An 18701-nucleotide genomic window follows, 5' to 3' on the forward strand; every position below is an offset into this window, starting at 1 on the left:
ACATTGGGTGTAGAGCTTACTTTAAAAAGGAAAATTATGCCATATTTTATTTTGGTTCATATTTAGATCAGGACTTTTTGTAAGCCTTTTCCAATAAACTTTTTTCTTATTGGGACAAGGTAGGTGGGCCTAGTTTATTATATCCTTAATTTTTCAGTTTTTTATTCATTCTCTTTATTTTTTTTGGAATCCATTTCGTTCTTCTTTTTGAAGTCCATGAACTCATATTCTTATTTGGCCTAGTGGCTACAATTTTGAAATAGGACTTCCTTTTTTCCCCTTGTGCTATTCTGTGTTTCTGTTTGTTTTTTTTTTTAAAGTCTATTTATTTTTTGAGAGAGAGCAGGGGAGGGGCAGGGGGAGAGAGAGAGAGAAAGAACAAACCCCAAGCAGGCTCCACACCGGTAGCGTGGAGCCTGATGTGGAGCTTGAACTCCCGAACTGTCAGATCATGACCCGAGCCAAAATCAAGAGCTGGATTCTTAACTGACAGAGCCACCCAGGAGTCTCTGTTTTGTTTTGTTTTGTTTTTTAAATCAAATTTTGCCGCTTCAGAATCATATGATGTATTGAGTTGTCTCAATTCCCGCCTTCCTTCTGGCTGTTTACTTTCGAGAGTCATCTGCTATCTGTACTGGTCATTGTCAAGTCTGTACTCATGATTTCCTGAATCTTTAGTCCCTGAATCCCTTTTTCTTGGTTACTTCTCATTTTGCTGGACTATGTTATAAAATTATTTCTGAGAAAGAGATTTATAGGATATAAATTTTCTAAGTCATTGTGTTATTGAAAATATATTTGCTGTGCTCTGATACTTGCTTGACGGGCTAATAATAGCATTTTCCACTGTAAATCATTTTACATCAGGTGTTACTGGATTATCTTCTACTGTTCATTGTTTTGGTATGAAACATTTGCTTCCATTCTGTTTCTCATACCTTTAGAGGTTTTTTCTTTTCTGGAAACGTTTCCTATCTTATCTTCTTTGCTCTTGCAATTTCTTAGTGATATATTTAGCAATGGGTATTTTTCTATTCCTTCTCTTTGGACTTGGTGGACTTGGTGGACCCCCCCGCCTTCAGTTTGAAGACTTGTGTCTCTTGTCATCTCTGGAAAAGTTTTTCATGTTATTTCATTGATCATTTTCTCTTTATTCTCTTTTTCTAGAAATACTGCTGACTGGATATGGATCATTTGAACTTTTCTTTTTTTAAAACATTTTGTTCTCTTTATTTCTGTTGGGGGAAGAATTAATTATGCAAATGTGTTTTCTAAGATTTCTATTGAAAAATGTTTTCACAGCTAAGCTCTTTCTTCCTCTGATGATTCCTTTGTCAGAACAATCTTTGAAATTGTGGATGCAAGGTCTTCTGAAATGTCCTTGAAGACACTCATGAACATTTGTTAAAGCTATTTTTTCTGTTCTGATTTATCTAGGTCCCTGTGGTAGGTTTTCTTTTTTCTTTCCTTCTTTTTACACAATTTTTCCATGATGCTGATGTCTTCCTGTCTCCATTCAGCATGGCTGTTAAGGAGAGAAGTAGGAGGAATGTGAATTCTGTGCATATGGGCAGTGTTTGTCAACTGTTAGGCTTTCTTTTAGGCACTTGGGGAGCTACCTTTTGTGCTGAAGGCCTGTCCCCCTAAATGTCACAACATGTAAGTTTTTTACCCTGTTGGTGTGAAGTCTGTACTAAAAGCCCAAGTTCTCCTCAAATAACTTACACGTTTTAGCTCTTTAACATAGAGAAGTATACGGAACAAGTTTTTGTCCTTTGGCTATTTGTCATCTTTGAGTTTTTTGTCTATGTTTGGGGAATTCCTCACTTTATAAATCCATATTTTCCCAAATTTCCGGGCTGTCTACACACAGACTGTGAACTATTCTTTATCAATAAGAGGTGTTCATGCCAGATCTTAGATCAGAAGTGTGGGATATGGAGGAGCAGATGGCCTCAGAGGAACTCAGAGGTAGTAGGCATCGAGATTTCAGTCATAACGTGCAATGCCTTGGCGTGGTGGCAGAGCTGTCTTTTCTAGAGCAATTTACGTGGGATTTTGGGTGTAGTTCTTGGCTGAGGGCTTTATTAGGTTTACTGGATCTCACTGAGGCTCAGTGAGGTACCCAATAATCTTTAATAATTTTTTATTCTATTTAAACTACCCTGCTTGTTTATAAACCACTCCTCTGACAATTATGGGGAGTTAGATTTGGCTGCTGTGAATTGTTTATAAGGGGATAAAGAAGTCAGATATTACATCTACAAACCAAAGCCTTCTCTTCTTTCAGCCCCACGTCACCCTGCCCTTTACAATTCAGAACACCTCCAGAGTTTTCTAAATAAATTTGTTTCTTCATTGATGACAGCTCTTTCCCCAAAATCCTAGGTAGTCACTTCCGTCATTCTACTTTTTCTTTGTCTTCCAGAAATGTGTTTAAATCTCTTTTTTGCTGCTGGTCCCCTCTCATTTTCTCTGTTCTAGTGGGTTGATAATGATTTACTTTCTGTATTTCTAAAGGCATCTCAGGAATAAGAAAATCAGTTTATTCAGTTTATCGTCTTGAATCTGAAGTCCCATGGTACTTTATTCATATTGGTATTATAAAATTTTGACATGTAAAAAGGTCATAAAACAATGTTACTTATTAAAGTATATGATGATTTCTTATTTATTTTTATATTTCTAGTACCCTGTGTGGTAACATATTTTACCAAATATTTAGTTAATATTTAAATGAGTTAATTTATATAGAGATTTTTAAATTACTTTGTAGGTAAGATGCCTATTCTGACTGAACTTTGTTGACTTTATGGCACTTAAGTCTGTGAATCATAGCTCATCCCTCTTCATTTTCAAGGAATTAATTTGCAACAAGATCACACAGTTAGAGTCATTAGAAATTAAAACACTTGAAATTAAGTTTTCAAAGTGACAAATGCTTATGCCAAGATGATGAAAGTTTTTTTTTTAATTTTTTAATTTTAGAGGTACAGAGAGAGAGAGAGCATGCGTGTGCATGCTGGGGATAGAGGGGCAGAGGAGGAGAGAGAAAATCCCAAGCAGGCTCCACACTCAGGAGTCCAACATGGGGCTCAATTCCATGACCCTGGGGTCATGACCTGAGCTGAAATTAAGAGTGGGATGCTTAACTGACTGAGCCACCCAGGCACTCCTATATTATGTTTTGATCTTCTAAGCTTGATTTTAAAAGTTGAGCAGGGGCACCTGGTGGCTCAGTTGGTTCAGTGACTCACTCTTGGTTTTGGCTCAGGTCATGATCCCAGGGTCGTGGGATCGGGCCCCACATCGAGCTCCATCCTGAGTGTGGAGCCTGTTTGGGATTCTATCTCTCTCTTCCCCTCTGTTCCTCTACCCCCATGCACATACTCTCTTTCTCCCTCTAAAATAAGAACAAATAAATAAATAAAAATTAAAGAAAAATTTAAGTCTTTGACAACTACGTAATGGGAAGGAATAACATGACCAATTTCTGTCCTAAGTGAAGAAATAAAAGTAAACAGAACTAAGATAACAAGGTTAGTAGAGCTAGACCAAGCTATATTTATTTTGACACTTGAAGAAATAGTGTTTTTCGTTGTTTATTTAAACAAAATACTTAAATGTTGTTTTTTAAGTGAAAGATGGGTGCCTCTCTAGCAGAAAGTAAAAGCAAGAATTAGTGGCAGATGGAACTCATTGAGTTTACTCATCAAGACAACAGAATTGTCAGAATTGCTTTTCTTACTCATAAACTTTTCTACAAACTAGAGACTTTGTGAGATCATTAGAGCAAGTTGTAAATAATTTCTTTTTCTTCCCACTCATTCAAACATTAATTGAGTCTATTCTGCTTTATATTTAAGTAGAATTTTATACATAAAAATACACAAAGAATTTTCCATGATAGTAATAGCTGAAGAGTTAGTGATATAATATGCTTACTCTGTTGTATTATGAGTCAGTTAAGTGTACAACTTTGGCTCGGGTCATGATCTTGTGGTTCGTGAGTTGTAGCTCTGCATCAGGCTTTTTGCTGACAGCTCAGAGCCTGGAGCCTGCTTCAGATTCTGTGTTTTCTTCTCTCTCTCTGCCCCTCCCCCACTCGCACTCTGTCTCTATTTCTCTCTCTCTCAAAAATAAACATTAAAAAAATTATAGAAAAGGGTGAAATTTGAATTACTGACTGCACATCCAGGTATTATGGAGGGATCATTTAGGTCAGACTGCGGATGAATCTTTGTATACTTTATGGAGATTTCAAATAAAACACTTAAGTGTTTTAACTGTCAACATAGAATGACTACATTCCAGGGGGAATGTTAGGCAATATTATCTCAAACTCCTCACAATTCGGTGTCTATCAATGGCTCGATTCATAGGAACTATACTTATGGAGGATTGACGGAGGAGCGTGAACTCTGTTCATTTAGCTACATCAGGACTTAATATGGGAGCTTTGAATAAATTTCAGAGAATTTGTTAACCCTCTGGTATTATAGGTGTAATTTTGTATATATGTGTCTCTTCCTGGCAGTTGGTACCTTGCTCTCACCAACTTCTCAACAAGATGCATATTTAAAAATGGTTAAGAATCACCATTCTGAAATTTTCTCTGGAATTAAATCTGGTTCTCAAAGATGGGTTTTTATTAGAATGCCTCTTTAATTTTTTTTTAATTTGAGTATAGTTGACACATAAAATTACATTAGTTTTAGATGTACAACATAGTGATTCAATAAGTTTATCCATTATGCTATGTTCACCACAAGTGTAACTACCATCTGTCACCATATAACATTATTACGATATCCTTGACTATATTCCTTATGCTATGACTTTTATTCCTGTGACATATTCATTCCATAACTGGAAGCCTATATCTCCCACTCTCCTTCACCCATTTTGCCCATACCCACAGCTCCTCCCTGGCAAACATCAGTTCTCTGTATTTAGAGGTATTATTCTACTTTTGGTTTGTGTATTCATTTGTTTTGTTTTTTAGATTCCACATGAGTAAAATCATATGGTATTTGTCTCTCCCAGTTTAACTTACTACACTTAGCATCCATGTTGTAACAAATGCAGGGTCTCATCCTTTTTTATGGTTGTATAATATTTGTGTGTGTGTGTGTGTGTGTGTGTGTGTATCACATCTTTGCTGTCCACAGAACACCTCTTTTAAAGATTGCTGTTATTTTCTTGGTATGATGCTGCCAGCCTATTTTTAAGAATATATCAAGAAAGAGTCGTATCATGCATTCATTCACTCACTCATTCAGTGAGTGTATAGAGAGCCCCTACTATGTGAGAGGCAGGCTTCTATGTGAGAAGGATATAATGATGAAAGGAAATAGTAAAAAAAAAATCCCTTGGTCTAGTGGAGTTTATATTCTAGTGGGGAGAGTTAAACAATAAACAAGAAAAACAAGTCATATTCACATTAGACAGTGCGAAGTAATAATAAGAGAATTCAGCAGATATGACATGCTGGGTTGAAACTGTAGATGGGCTAGTCAGGAAAGGCTCCTCTGAGAAGGTGACTTGAACAAAGAGAAGAGCAGTGGTTGATGAGGTCAGAGAGGCAGTAGAGATCCAGGACCTTGTAGTTCTGTGCAGGACTCGGACTTTTACGTAGAGTGAAAAGGAGAGTACAACCGTGTTTGGGGTAAGACAGGCATGATCTGACCTACGTGTTAACAAGACCACTCTGGCTACAGCATTGAGAATAGACTGAACTGGAGAGTGAGGGCAACAGCAGGGAGACCAGTTAGGAGGCCCTTCCGACTGTCCAGGGAAGAGATAATGGTGACCTAGAATACGGTATTGGCAATGGAGGGGCTGAGAAATTATTGGATTTTGAGGTTCACATGAAACTCTGGTACTGTGAGAGTGTTCATGAGGATGTTACCTGTTTTGAAGTTACTCAGGCAAAATTTCTTTCTGTTCTTACTGTTAGGATTATTTGAACATTTCCCCTAAGCTGTTGGTTACGTTTTATTTTGAGTACTCTGAATTTGTAATTGACCAATTTGACCATAAGAAAGCATAAGGGAAATCAATAGCTTATCTTTAAAATTTTTTTTAACTTTTTTTTAATTTTTGAGAGAGCACAAGCAGGGGAGGGGCAGAGAGAGAGAGAGAGAGACAGACAGACAGACAGACAGAGACAGAATCAAGCAGGCTCCAGGCTGTGAGCTGTCAGCACAGGGCCTGATGTGGGGCTTGAACCCATGAGCAGTGAGATCATGACCTGAGCTGAAGTCCGAAACTTAACCAGCTGAGCCACCCAAGTGCCCCAATAGCTCATCTTTAAAAACCGAATTCAAATTAATGGCATTTTGTGTATTATACTTATTTTGGCCACCTTACCATTAGTTTTCCCTTTACTTGATTTTTTTTCTCACAGTTTAAAAACTTCTGTTCCTTTTTTCTGTATTATTTGTACTTTTGCAAATCTCCTTATTATTCATTTCTGGTACAGTGTCGGTCATTTAAATATTGGTCTCATTGGGTCTGTGTAAGGTACCACCTTTCACACTCTCTTCAAGGTTTCATCTATGCCTTTTTCATATCTGTGATTATTTCTCTGTTATGTAAGAGTGAAACCTGACTACCAGAATTCAAACCATCAGAATAGTTTGTGTTTTGCATGGAACATTAAAGAAAATAATGCTTGTCTTATATAAGCAAAAAAACCCTGGTCTGTTTGGTCACTTGACTCACCAGATCAGTTGAGTTAAAAGTGAGTCAAATCTGTTGTTGGACTGAGTTACTTGTCACCAGTCAGTTCATTCAAAACACTTAGTTAAATGATATGTTGTATCTATGACACATCCTGATTATGAAACTTGCTCTTGGGTTTATTTTATGAGAAAATGTTGTACCAGAAACAGGTAGCAAAAAAAAAAAAAATTCATATGATTAGATAATGAGGATTCCAAACACTAAACTGATTTTTAGAAATCCTGAAGACACACTGTGATGTCAGTATATAAAGAACCAAACTTCTGATGAAAAAGCAAGAGGCTGAAAAACAAATTGACCAGACTACAAAATGTTTATACTCATTCATTTTCCTCCTGAGAGTTATTAAGTTGTGAACTAAACAAGTACGTTTTTCTGTTTACTCATCACATGGTACCAATTGTCAGTAATGACTTATGAGACATCTTTCTTACTTGCTATTTGAAAATATCTTTGTGTAAAGCTGTAATTTCTATTTTAAAATAAAATCTCTCAGAATCATGAGCATCTCTGAAAGGGATTGTTGAGCTCATCCATCAGGTGGATTTGTAGATGAGGAACCTGAGGTCTAGAGTGTTGAAGTGCCAAGTCCTACAGCTGGTCAAAGACGAGATTGACATTCAAGACTCCTGACACCTAATTCAGAACTTTTTAACTCAGATTAACTTTTGTGTAGTGAACTGAATCCCCAGTTTGAGATAACAAAAACCCCTGGAACAACAAAAGCCTTTATGGTTTCATTACAAATTGAATCCCAATATATTAAAATTATGCTACCATTCATGATATACTGGTAAGAATAATCTCATTCATGATGTATTTAAAAATGAGGAGACTTCATGGGAAAGCTTATCTCTTGAAGTCACCCTATCATTTGGATATATTAAGCCGTCAACCTTTCCTTGAATTACTCTAATAACTCTCCAATGTGAATATTACTTTATCTGCAAATAAATGGTGGGAGTTTCCAAAAACATACTGGAAAATTTCCTCCTCTTTTTTTGGAAACAAATGTACAGTGATTACCTATGCTATAACTGTTTGACTTTGTAGCATCATAGTAAAGATAAAGGCTTTAGAAAATAAGAAATTTAAGAACTGAGCTATAAAAAAAAGACTGTGCTATTAATGTTAGTACATATTTAATTAACATTATGAACACTTTTGTTCAGTTAAAAATATAGTCTTATCCTTTGATGCCTGTCCTCGTTTGTCATGACATAAAGGAACATTGAAAAATGTTTGATTATGCTGTATATGAATATGTAGCTTATATTTTAACTGTGTAAGATAGCAGGTACACAGGAGTAAACCTTTAATGTGTAGCTATACTTTAATGCGAGACACTTTTCTGATATTGATGCAGAGTATTATAGAGGATTAAATTTAAAGACTCATTCATAATCCTTTTCCTTTTATATTTTCCCAGACAGCTTATATAGATGTCAGGTGTTTTTGTGCATATATGTGTGTATGTATTTGTTTTCGATGTACTGTTTTTCAGGTCTACTCTCTGAAGTAAGATGATTTGTCAAAAATTCTGTGTGGCTTTCTTACATTGGGGTAAGTTATCTGCTTTTTAAGTGTCCGTATATAAGAGATTTTGCTGTTGGAGATGTTGGTTTTTTTATTGGCCAGCAGAATTTCCTGTCCACAGTTTGGAATTCTCATGCTTATGATTAAAAATACAAACCAAACAAAAGCATATGTGTGAAAATAAAAACACTTCCCAATCTCCTGGGAATAACCTGATGTGTAGCTTTCCAGAACCATAACACATACAAACACACACAATCCATATCTATGGTTACAAAAATAGAATTGGTCTATACATATTGTTTTTTGTTTTTTTCTACTTAATAGTTTTCAATTTATTATGATAACATTTTTTTTACCGAGTATTTACTGATATGCTTATTCATTTAATGGTTGCACAACAATGATCTGTATGAATATACTTTAAATTATTAATTTATTTCACCAATTCCCCATTGATAGACATTTCTTTTACTGTAGCAAATAATGCTGCATTGAAATCCATATATCTGTATCTATATCTTTGTATATTTGGAAGAATATTCCTGCTGATTAGTTGTTAAGGAGGAATTCTCTATTACATAGTGTGCACATTTTAAAATTTGATGAATACTGTGAAATCTTCTCCACAAAGCTTTGTAGCATTTGTGGTACCACCACAGATATATGAACGCCAACCCATTGCATTTCTGTCAAAGATGTATACTGTCATTCTTTTGTCTTTTTGCTCTGTCAGATCAGCAAAACATAGTATCCCGTTTCAGTTTTATTTATTTGGCTGTTTGTGAGGTTGAGCACTGTTTATGGACCATTTATATTTCTTATGTGATTTTCTAAATCATACACTTTGGCCATTTTGTGGTTGGATTCTGTCTTAGTGATTTTTAGGATTTTCTAAAATGTAATTGATATTTAGTACTGTATTAGTCAGGGTTTTCCAGAGAAACAGAACCGGTAGGATTTATATATATAGAGAAAGAGATTTATTATAAGGATTGACTCACAAGATTGTGGAGGTTGAGAAGTCCCGTGACTGGCTGGAAACCCAGGAGAACTGATGATACAAGTTCCAGTCTGGACACTGGAAGGCTTCAGATGCAAGAAGAGCTGATGTTTCAGTTTGGGTCCAAAGGAAGGCAAAGACTGATGTCAGTCAGGCAGTAGGAGTTCCCTTTAACTCAGCCTTTTTGCTCTATTCAGGTCTCCAATCGATCATGAGGCCTGTCTACCTTACGGAGGGCAATCTGCTTTACTCATTTTACTGATTCAGTTGTTAAGTTCACCCAGACATCCTCACAGATACACCCAGAATAATGTTTGACCAAATGACTGAGCACCCCATGAACCTAGACAAGTTGACACATAACCTTAATCATCACAAGCCTGTAACTATTTAATATTATGCAAATTTTTCTTCCTGCCCATTGTTTGCTTTTTAACTTTGTTTTTTTTATGGTACAGAAGTTTATGTATGCATACTAACACCCTTATGCATGTGTAGAAACAAGATACAGTGACACTTAAATGTTTTAATTTTAATTTAGTAAATGTATTATTAAATTATAAATGTATATATATCAGGTGATAGTCAAAACTTTAGTTCTCTATCAAGGAGCTGTTTAACTTGGTGATAATATTTAAAATATATGACTATGACAAAATAATGGATTTATTCTCAAATGGAAGGGACATGCCATTTTAAATGTTATTTCACATTAGAACTCCAGTAGACAATGACAAGTATAATGTTATAAAGGGATATTACCAAGGGATGGTGTATATCTTTAAAATTTCCATCCTGAATACCACCAGAAGAATGCTTTCGGAGTTTAAATGTATACTAGTCTCCCTCCTATCCATTGCAGGAATATCCTCAAGAGAAAGCTTATAGATTTTTTTAAATGTCTTGATTTTAACTAATAGTATGCTTCTGTTTGAAATTAGTCACTCATATTGCCAATGAATTTTGAGCATACTATTCTCACTTGTTTCTGACTGCACTCTAGAGATATTCTGACTTAAAAAAAAACCTCAAATCATCTAATTTAGGTTATGTTCCATTTTAAAATTTAAAGTCAGGCTATTTTTTAAAAAAAACATTTTATCTGGCAACCATATTGGGAGCTCCTCAAGCTGTCCAGCTATGTGTCAGTGAGTTCTGAGCATCTCCTTGGCTAATCCAAACTGAAGGCGCTCTTATGAGCTTCTCCACTAGTTTTCCTTGTTGTGCATACTGTTCTTTCTCATTGTTGCCATCTGTATATTTATAGCAAATAACCAGGATAACCCCACTGTGGACAGATTTCAAACCAAACCAAACCAAACCAAAACAAAACAAAACAAAACAAAACAACTATGCCACAAGGGACTATCTAAAAGTAGCAACATACTCATTCTCTCTTATATTCTCTAGCTTTTATTAGGCTCCACTCAACGTGTTTCACATTGGCTTTCCAAAAGGTTTGTTGTTTGATGAAGTCTTGTGAATCAGAAGAGTTCTTGGGATGTTGTTACCATGATAACATATGCCTCCAGAAATAAATTCTGGTTTCTGTTGTTTAGGGTTCATCTGGAGGGAAAGAAATATTATTTGCAAAACAAACATGCAAAAATAGAATCATCTTTTAATTAAGCTGATTCAGTAGTCATTATGTCTATGACATTCATTATTACATTTTAAATTTCAAAGACTTCTTTGAGGATTTTAGGCTCATTTCAGTTCAGCCAACTGAATCTTCCATATGCAGCTAAAAAATAATGCTTTTAATTAATACCAACAAATAGTCATGGTTTTGTAAAACCAAAGAAATAACCTATTTTATTTTTTATTGACATGTTCTGATTTCAGAAACATATATTAGAAAGATTGAAGTCCAAAGGAACACAATTGTAATGAGGGGTCACTTTTGATAATGTATGATACCTAATTGTTGTCAGTGTGGGCAAAATAATATTAGTCATGTTAGTCATATTTGGCTTAATTTAGGCATCTGATATATTCTTATTTTATCTTATTTTTTGCATCTGATACATTTTAAATTTTTTTATTTTGAGAGAGAGAGAGAGAGAGAGAGAATGAGTGTACGAGTGTGGAGGAGGAGCAGAGAGAGAGAGAGAGAGAGAGAGAGAGAGAATATGAGAATCTTGAGCAGTGGGACTGGATCTCATGAGATTGTGACCTGAGCTGAAATCAAGAGTTGGATCCTTAACTGAGGAGCCACCCAGGTGCCCCTGCATCTGATTCATTTTTATGTTAATTTATTTTTATGGAAAAGTTTAGAAACCAAACTTTAACAGTTGTTACCTACATATTGCTTAAATATTTTTACATGTTTTACTTTTATAGTTTAAAACATCATTTTTGTGAATTCGTTTTTTAAAAATTGCTATTTTCTTACATTTTTACATTTACCCTAATTCTTCAAAATTCTCATCCCATGCAAATCCATGCTAAATTCTCAGAATTCTCATTCTGCATTAGTTTGTATATGAGGCAACACAGCTGTTGGATTATTTGAGTAGCTTGTAAAAGAAAGTATTATTGAGAATTAATTATTATATTTTCAGACAATTCCTAAAAAATAAGTACCACTTTTGAGAGTTTTTGAGTATGGGATTATATGATTATTCTTATTTTTTTTATGTCTAAAAAGGTGAGAATTGTCTTTAATCAGCAATGGAATTTTCCTTTCTTTGTACATTGATTCTTGGAGAGTGCATTAAGGACATGCCTTCAACGATGTCATGTATTTGAGGATCATGGGCAGAAGAGATCATCCAGCTGTCCTGATGTTGAAAGCAAACTCTTTGAAAAGCACTCATAGTGCTAACATTTTGGTATTATTCTCTTTAAGAAATATTAAAACAGGGGTGCCTAGGTGGTTCAGTCCATTAAACATCTGATTTCAACTCAGGTCATGATCTTGTGATTTGTGAGTTCAAGCCCCGCGTCGGGCTCTGTGCTGACAGCTCAGAGCCTGGAGCTTGCTTCAGATTCTGTGTCTCCCTCTCTCTGTCCCTCCCCCATTCATGTTCTCTGTCTCTCTCACAAATGGATGAATACACATTAAAAAAAAAAATTAAACCAGAACTTTAATACTTGTTTATATAATTGCATATTCAGATATTTCTCTCTTATACTGGAAGTTCATTAGAATATTTTTTTAGAAAAGGTAATTGAAATATTGAGCTATAGTTTTTTCATTAAAATATAAATATATAATGCTAGATTCATGAGGAAAATGAAGCATGAATTTCCAAAAAGAGGTGCTAAGAGTGAAGTTATCTCTATGAACTAATGTATAATACATTGTGTAATGGAAACCCAGAGCTGGCATTAGGCACGGATTGGGCACTAAGACAGTTAAATACTACTGAGCACTACATGGTTTAATCTTAGATACTTCCTATTTATGTCTTGGTCAAAGTTATTAATTATTTTTCTATGTGTCTTTTTTAATACCCTGACAGAATTTATTTATTTGATAACTGCATTTAACTTGGCATATCCAGTTACTCCCTGGAGATTTAAGTTGTCATGCATGCCACCAAACACAACCTATGACTTTTTCTTGCCTACTGGAATCTCAAAGAACACTTCAAATGTGAATGAACATTATGAGGCAGTTGTTGAAGCTAAATTTAATTCAAGTAGTACCTACTTTTCTAATTTATCTTCCAAAACAACTTTTCACTGTTGCCTTTGGAGCGAGGAAGATAAAAACTGTTATGTACATGCAGATGACGTGGAAGGGAAGGCATTTGTTGCAACAGTGAATTCTTTAGTTTTCCAACAAATAGGTAAGTATTTTAATGTTGTGAACATTAGATGTTATTTTAACTGTTTTAAACAAAATGTTTTCGTTTTCTGAAACTTGTATAAAATAGATGTCTTATAGATGGGATTCTTAACACATATCATCATTTTATATTAGTAATAAAATTATGATTCGTTATGTGACCAAACTAATAAGCCCCAAATTATTTGATATGTTATAAAAATAAAAGAAAAATGTAATGAGGGAACTCTTACCTATACCCTGTAAGTCAGGTTTTTGTAATCTTCTAAGTTTGCCTTATTTTATTATTATTATTTTTTATTTTAGAGAGAGAGCATGTGTAGAGGAAAGGGGTAGAGAGAGAAAGAGGGAGAGAGAATCTTAAGCAGGCTCCATACTCAGCCCAGGGTCCAATGTGGGTGCAATCCCATGACCCTGGGATCATGACCTAAGCCAAAACCAAGAGTTGGATGCTCAACTGACCAAGCCACCCAGGCACCACTAAATTTGCTTTAAAATAGAAAAATCACCCCTTATTTTGTTAAATATATTAAATATTCAAAACATTCAACTGTTGAATTAGTTAAAAAAATTTTTAAGATTAAAAAAAGTTTTTAAAGTAATCTCTACACCCAACATGGGGCTTGAACTCACAACCCCGAGATTAAGTGTTGCATGCGCTACAGACTTAGCTAGCCAGGCACATCAGAAGTAGTTAAATTTTAAAGCATTTATGAATAATAGTTGTTCAAGCAAAGAATCTCTCTGCAGCCAGTCCATGTTTTAAATCAAGGGGGTTTTGTTGTTCAAGTATAATGCACACTGAATGTAGTTAGCATAATTAATAATTCTACATCTGAAAATCTAAACAACAAAATTATTTCCAAGCCTTCTGGAAAAGCTAACAGAACAGCATCCATTGACTCAGTAATACAAAGAGACCTACAGTATGAAAGTAAAGGCAAGCATAAATATAGCACTTCTGTTAAGGGTTAATCAGAATTTCTCAACCTCAACCTTATTAACATTTTGGGCCTGACAATTCTTGGGTATGGGGAGGCTGTTCTGTGCATTGTAGGATGTTTAGCAACATCCCTGGCTTCTACCTAGATACAAGTAGCTCCTTCCCCAGTTGTGACAATCAAAACATGTCTCCAAACATTGCCAGATGCCCCTGAGGGCCAAATTGCCACTGGTTGAGCATCACTGATTAGATGGAAGAAACACTCTGGTTTATTGAAATCAGCTTAAGAACAAAGTATAAATATGCAATAAAATCAGAGTTTTAAAACAAGTTAGTAGTAATCACTCCCAGTGTCTCCAATGGAGTCCATAACCATTGATTAATAAAATTCACTTAATTTTTTATTAATATCAAACATTTTTTTAATGTTCATTTATTTTTGAGGGAGAGAGAGACAGAATGCGAGTGGGGGAGGGGAAGAGAGGGGGAGACACAGAATCCGAAGCAGGCTCCAGACTCTGAGCTGTCAGCACAGAGCCCAATGCAGGGCTCAAACCCACAAGCCTTGAGATCATGACCTGAGCCAACGTCAGATGCTTAATTGGCTGAACCAGCCAGGCACCACATAACATTCACTTAATTTTAATTGAAGCATTTTTTTTTAATTTGTAGGGGAACTTAACTAGCCATTCCAGCAATTCAATGGATATACCAAGAATGAACTTATTAAGGCAGGGTCTTTGTGATGAGCTTTGAAATGATCCAAACAATGTTAGTACTTCACTTTTGAAGAGAAATGATTATGATGTTATAGATTTTTTTTTAAGTTTTATTTATTTTTGAGAGAGAGAGAGGGAGCACGTGCAGGTGTGTGTTGAAGCAAGGGAGGGAGGGGTAGAGAGAGAGAGGGAGGGAGAGAGAATCCCAAGTAGGCTTCTCACTGTCAACAAGGGCCTCTAGCCCACAAGCCGTGAGATTATGACCTGAGCCAAACAGATTGAGCCACCCAGGTGTCCCTATGATGCCGTAGATTTCAGTTTTACACATAAATAAAGCTTGCATAACTAGTCACTTCTCACTTTAAATTTTTGTAACTGAAATCGGTAGGTTAAGTGGTGGTTACTGAGGATTTCAGCTGATTATTCTGCCACACATGCTGTTTACTTCATAATGGTTCAACACTGTTGTAAAATCCCTACCAGCTAGAAATCCTTCAAGTTTGGGGAATACGTTAGTGTTGTCTTAAGTGAGCCATTATTTATGATTGTTGCTATTCTTGCTTTTTAAATTACAACCCGCCAATAATTTATTGCCAGGTGAGTTTTTCAGTGCACATTGAAAGTATGCCTGCATCAGTTATACCTGGGGCCTGTAATTTACAATAACAAGAATTTAAGACATGAATCACTGTTCACATGTGAATCACTTTGCTTTTATTGCTAAAGCAGACACATAAATACTGCTCCACATGTGCTTGTATCTTGATATTGAATATTTTCTTTTCTCTTAGAAAGCAAGCATGAACTGAACTAGATGACTTTTGAGGTCTTTTGTCCTACTTAAGTAGTTCAAGATTAAAAAAATAAAAAGAGTTTGAGTAATTGAATTTAAGTCTCTTACTTTACCAGAAAGGAAACTGAAGGCCTAAGGGATTAGACCACTTGGGCAGATACATACCACTGGTTAGAGCCGGTTCTTTTTCTCTCAGAATAGGCAGTGGAAGTTGTATCAGAACACTGGTAAATTTAATTTAGTTCTTCTCTTTCACTGAGTTGTTCAGAATGTTTTTCAGATTTAATGTAGTTTATTTTTAATTCAGGTGCAAACTGGAACATACAGTGCTGGACGAAAGAGGACTTGGAATTATTCATCTGCTATATGGAGTCACTATTTAAGAATCCTTTCAAGGCTTATGACCTTAAGGTCCATCTTTTATATGTTCTGTAAGTACCAAATAAATTAATTTGGAAATTTCTATGACATAATTTCTTTTAAATGCAAGAGCTTCCATACACAGATGTGGATTATTAAAACTCTCCTATCCCTACATTTCCTTTTGTATCTATGGGAATATATTCTGAAAGAAGTATGAACTCAATTCAGGGGTCTTAGATATTTGAGTGGAGGGGAAAAACTTGTTACACGTTTCTTTTTCAGGTAGATTTTTTCTTCGTATTTGATCATTTTATTCGCTTAAAAATAGAAGTGCTCAATATTTATTTGTGCTAGCTAGAGAGCCAAGATGGTGGTTTGAGATAGCCATACACTTAGAATTCTAGCTAACACATCATTCAAGTGTTCTAATAATTCCAGTGATAATACATATCATTCCTTTGTAAATTTTAGCTCTTTAAATTTTTTTTCTAATTTGTCCTTTTGTGGGATGCTCAAGGAGAAAGAGACTCATTTCCTTCAGTTCTGCAGTTATTGGGATCATACCACTGAGGGGCGACATGCTAGAAACTGTCCATATAAACATGAGTCAAATAGAATAGTAGTTACCAGGGACTAGGGGTAGGGGCAATGGGAGTTCCCCTTTAAATAAGTATAGAGTTTCAGTTGAGGAAGATGAGAAAAGTTCTGGAATTGGATTTATATTACCCAACAGTGTAAATGTACTGCTGTCACTGAACTGTACACTCAAAATGATAAATTTTATGTTATGTATATTTTACCCCAATAAAAATAATTTGAAAAGAAAGAAACTTAAAGATGCTGAGAAAAAAAGATAGTAATGATTTCTGCCTTTGAGGCATCACAGGCTGGTGGTTGGGGCAGATAGGTATAGGGCTTCAGTTTTAGTGGTTACTGTTGTCTGTTTGGGAGGCACATGAAGCCATGGGAACACAAGATTGTTGTGGAAGCCTTAGGTGGGGATAACTTATGCAGCTGAATTCTAATTCTAGATGACTGTAGAAGGCCCTGCCAGCCTTTGCTTCTTTGTGCAATTCACATTAAGGCGAGGATCCTGAAGGGGACTATCTGATTGGTGAAAAGGTGCCCTAGCTGCCAGTGTTTCAGCGGCACAAAATTCTGGGCAGACAGGAAACCTAGAAAAATGTGCAAAATAAAAATGACTGAGCTACAAACCTCTAGAGTCCCCCAAAGTAGTGGAGGTCGTAAAGTGGGAAGGACAGAGGAATAATGGGTAATGCACAGCCAAGGGTGGGCATTTAAAGGACAGGGGAGAGTGAGCTTGCTTCTAGATAATGACCCAGCAGGGAGGGAAAGTTTGAAGATATAGTAGAAGGGGGACTATTGAAGATCTATAACAGAGTGTGAATATTTAAATAAACAAGTTCCAGGAAAAGAGCACAGGTGAAAGGTTGGTCTTAAAATGAAGGAAGCTCACCTCAACCTTGAGTACTGAGGAAAGAAAGGAAGCACTGTGGTAGATAAAGATATATTTGAAGTTTGGAACAGAAAATTTCCTGCTTTATTGAGCAAAATAGGTTTTAGTTCACAGAAAAGAATTACTTTGCAATGTAGCACATTCCTACGATGACCTAAATATTTTGGATGGTGATCAAAAACTCACTGGGTGCCCATTCAAGAGAATTTCAGATATTGTCAGCAAGCTAGGGCAGCTTGGTTTAAGAGCTCTGTGACCATGTGCAAGTATTTACATTTTGTTATTATCAAAATCTTACTATTATGTATAGACTATAGTTAAGTCTTGAGGTCTGCATTTTTAGAAAAAAATATACATGAATATAGAACATTACAAAATTGCATAGTAACTTAGCTACAGTTGAGAATTTTCACTTCACTTCAGTCAGCCAGGTAACCATTGGTCTATTCATTACATGATGGTTTTTCTGGGTCAGACTCAGAAAATGAGAAAATTATGATAAATTAACTAGATTTTTCAACTTACATGATGAATTTAGCAGATTCTTTTGACCTGCTTTTATTTTGAACTCAATTTTCTAAAAATATCAGTACAGGAAAACTTGTCATAATTGCATGCAGTTGGAGGAACATTGTGGGTTTTTTTCTTACTCCTTTTTGCCATATTAATTGTTTTCTCCTTTGTATGATTGGGTTAATATATCCGTTTTACCAATTGTCAATGCTGTTTCTGCCTTAAATTCTGTGTTGTCTGCATCTCTGGGCACTGTATCTCTAAATAATTTAAATAAGACTCCTCAAATCATGAGGAAGAGATGGTCAGTTTAATGAATAAGACTTCCATGGAAGAGAAAACCCATAAAGGTGGTTACTGTAAGAAGAGTTTTTAATCAAAATGCCCTTCTGCAGACATTAGAGTTCATGAGAGAAATCTTTCAAATGCTTCCATGTGTAAATAAGAATGGTTTTTAAAAGGAACCAAAACCTAACATTTATAAGGGATTTAAAGCCCTATAAATATGTCCCTTAAGGGAAAGCATTGTTTGAGCTCAGATATTAATGTTTGTCAAAGAATCCAAAGGAGAGATACCATAGAAATAGGCTACTTCTTTAGACGCTTTACCTTTGACCTGGGAGAAAAATCCTACTGTGTGCACCAGCCACTGAGTTCAGTGTGAGGAACCATGTTGAACAACTCAGACACAGCCCTCACCCTTCTGGAGCTAACAGTAAAGACAGAGAACATAATAATTTCAATGTGCTGTGATGTAATAAACATAGGGACTTGTGAAAACATATACAGGTACTAGAAGTTATCTGCCTGG

The 18701-nt window shown here is 35.5% G+C and overlaps 1 protein-coding gene and 1 long non-coding RNA gene across 8 annotated transcripts in view; one reads left to right on the plus strand and one right to left on the minus strand.

Moving 5' to 3' along the window:
• LEPR (leptin receptor) overlaps positions 1 to 18701 on the plus strand; it is a 189374-nt gene that overhangs the window by 104537 nt on the left and 66136 nt on the right. For 6 of the 7 annotated variants that reach the window (XM_042997492.1, XM_042997493.1, XM_042997489.1 and 3 more), the window contains 3 exons: positions 8252 to 8310; positions 12754 to 13083; positions 15845 to 15968. In XM_042997492.1, the coding sequence (XP_042853426.1) occupies positions 8271 to 8310; positions 12754 to 13083; positions 15845 to 15968 (494 nt within the window). In that variant the 5' untranslated portion in view covers positions 8252 to 8270. Of the gene's footprint in view, positions 1 to 7027; positions 7113 to 8251; positions 8311 to 12753; positions 13084 to 15844; positions 15969 to 18701 lie in introns of those variants that run through there. The other variant, XM_042997494.1, reaches the window with a different exon arrangement.
• On the minus strand, positions 10696 to 18602 carry LOC122241419. Its single transcript, XR_006221553.1, has 3 exons — positions 18500 to 18602; positions 15703 to 15866; positions 10696 to 10852 (listed from the first exon to the last, which is right to left on the minus strand). It is a non-coding gene; the product is annotated as an uncharacterized LOC122241419 (long non-coding RNA).

The sequence above is a fragment of the Panthera tigris genome, chromosome C1, assembly GCF_018350195.1.
Source record: "Panthera tigris isolate Pti1 chromosome C1, P.tigris_Pti1_mat1.1, whole genome shotgun sequence".
Taxonomy (NCBI): domain Eukaryota; kingdom Metazoa; phylum Chordata; class Mammalia; order Carnivora; family Felidae; genus Panthera; species Panthera tigris.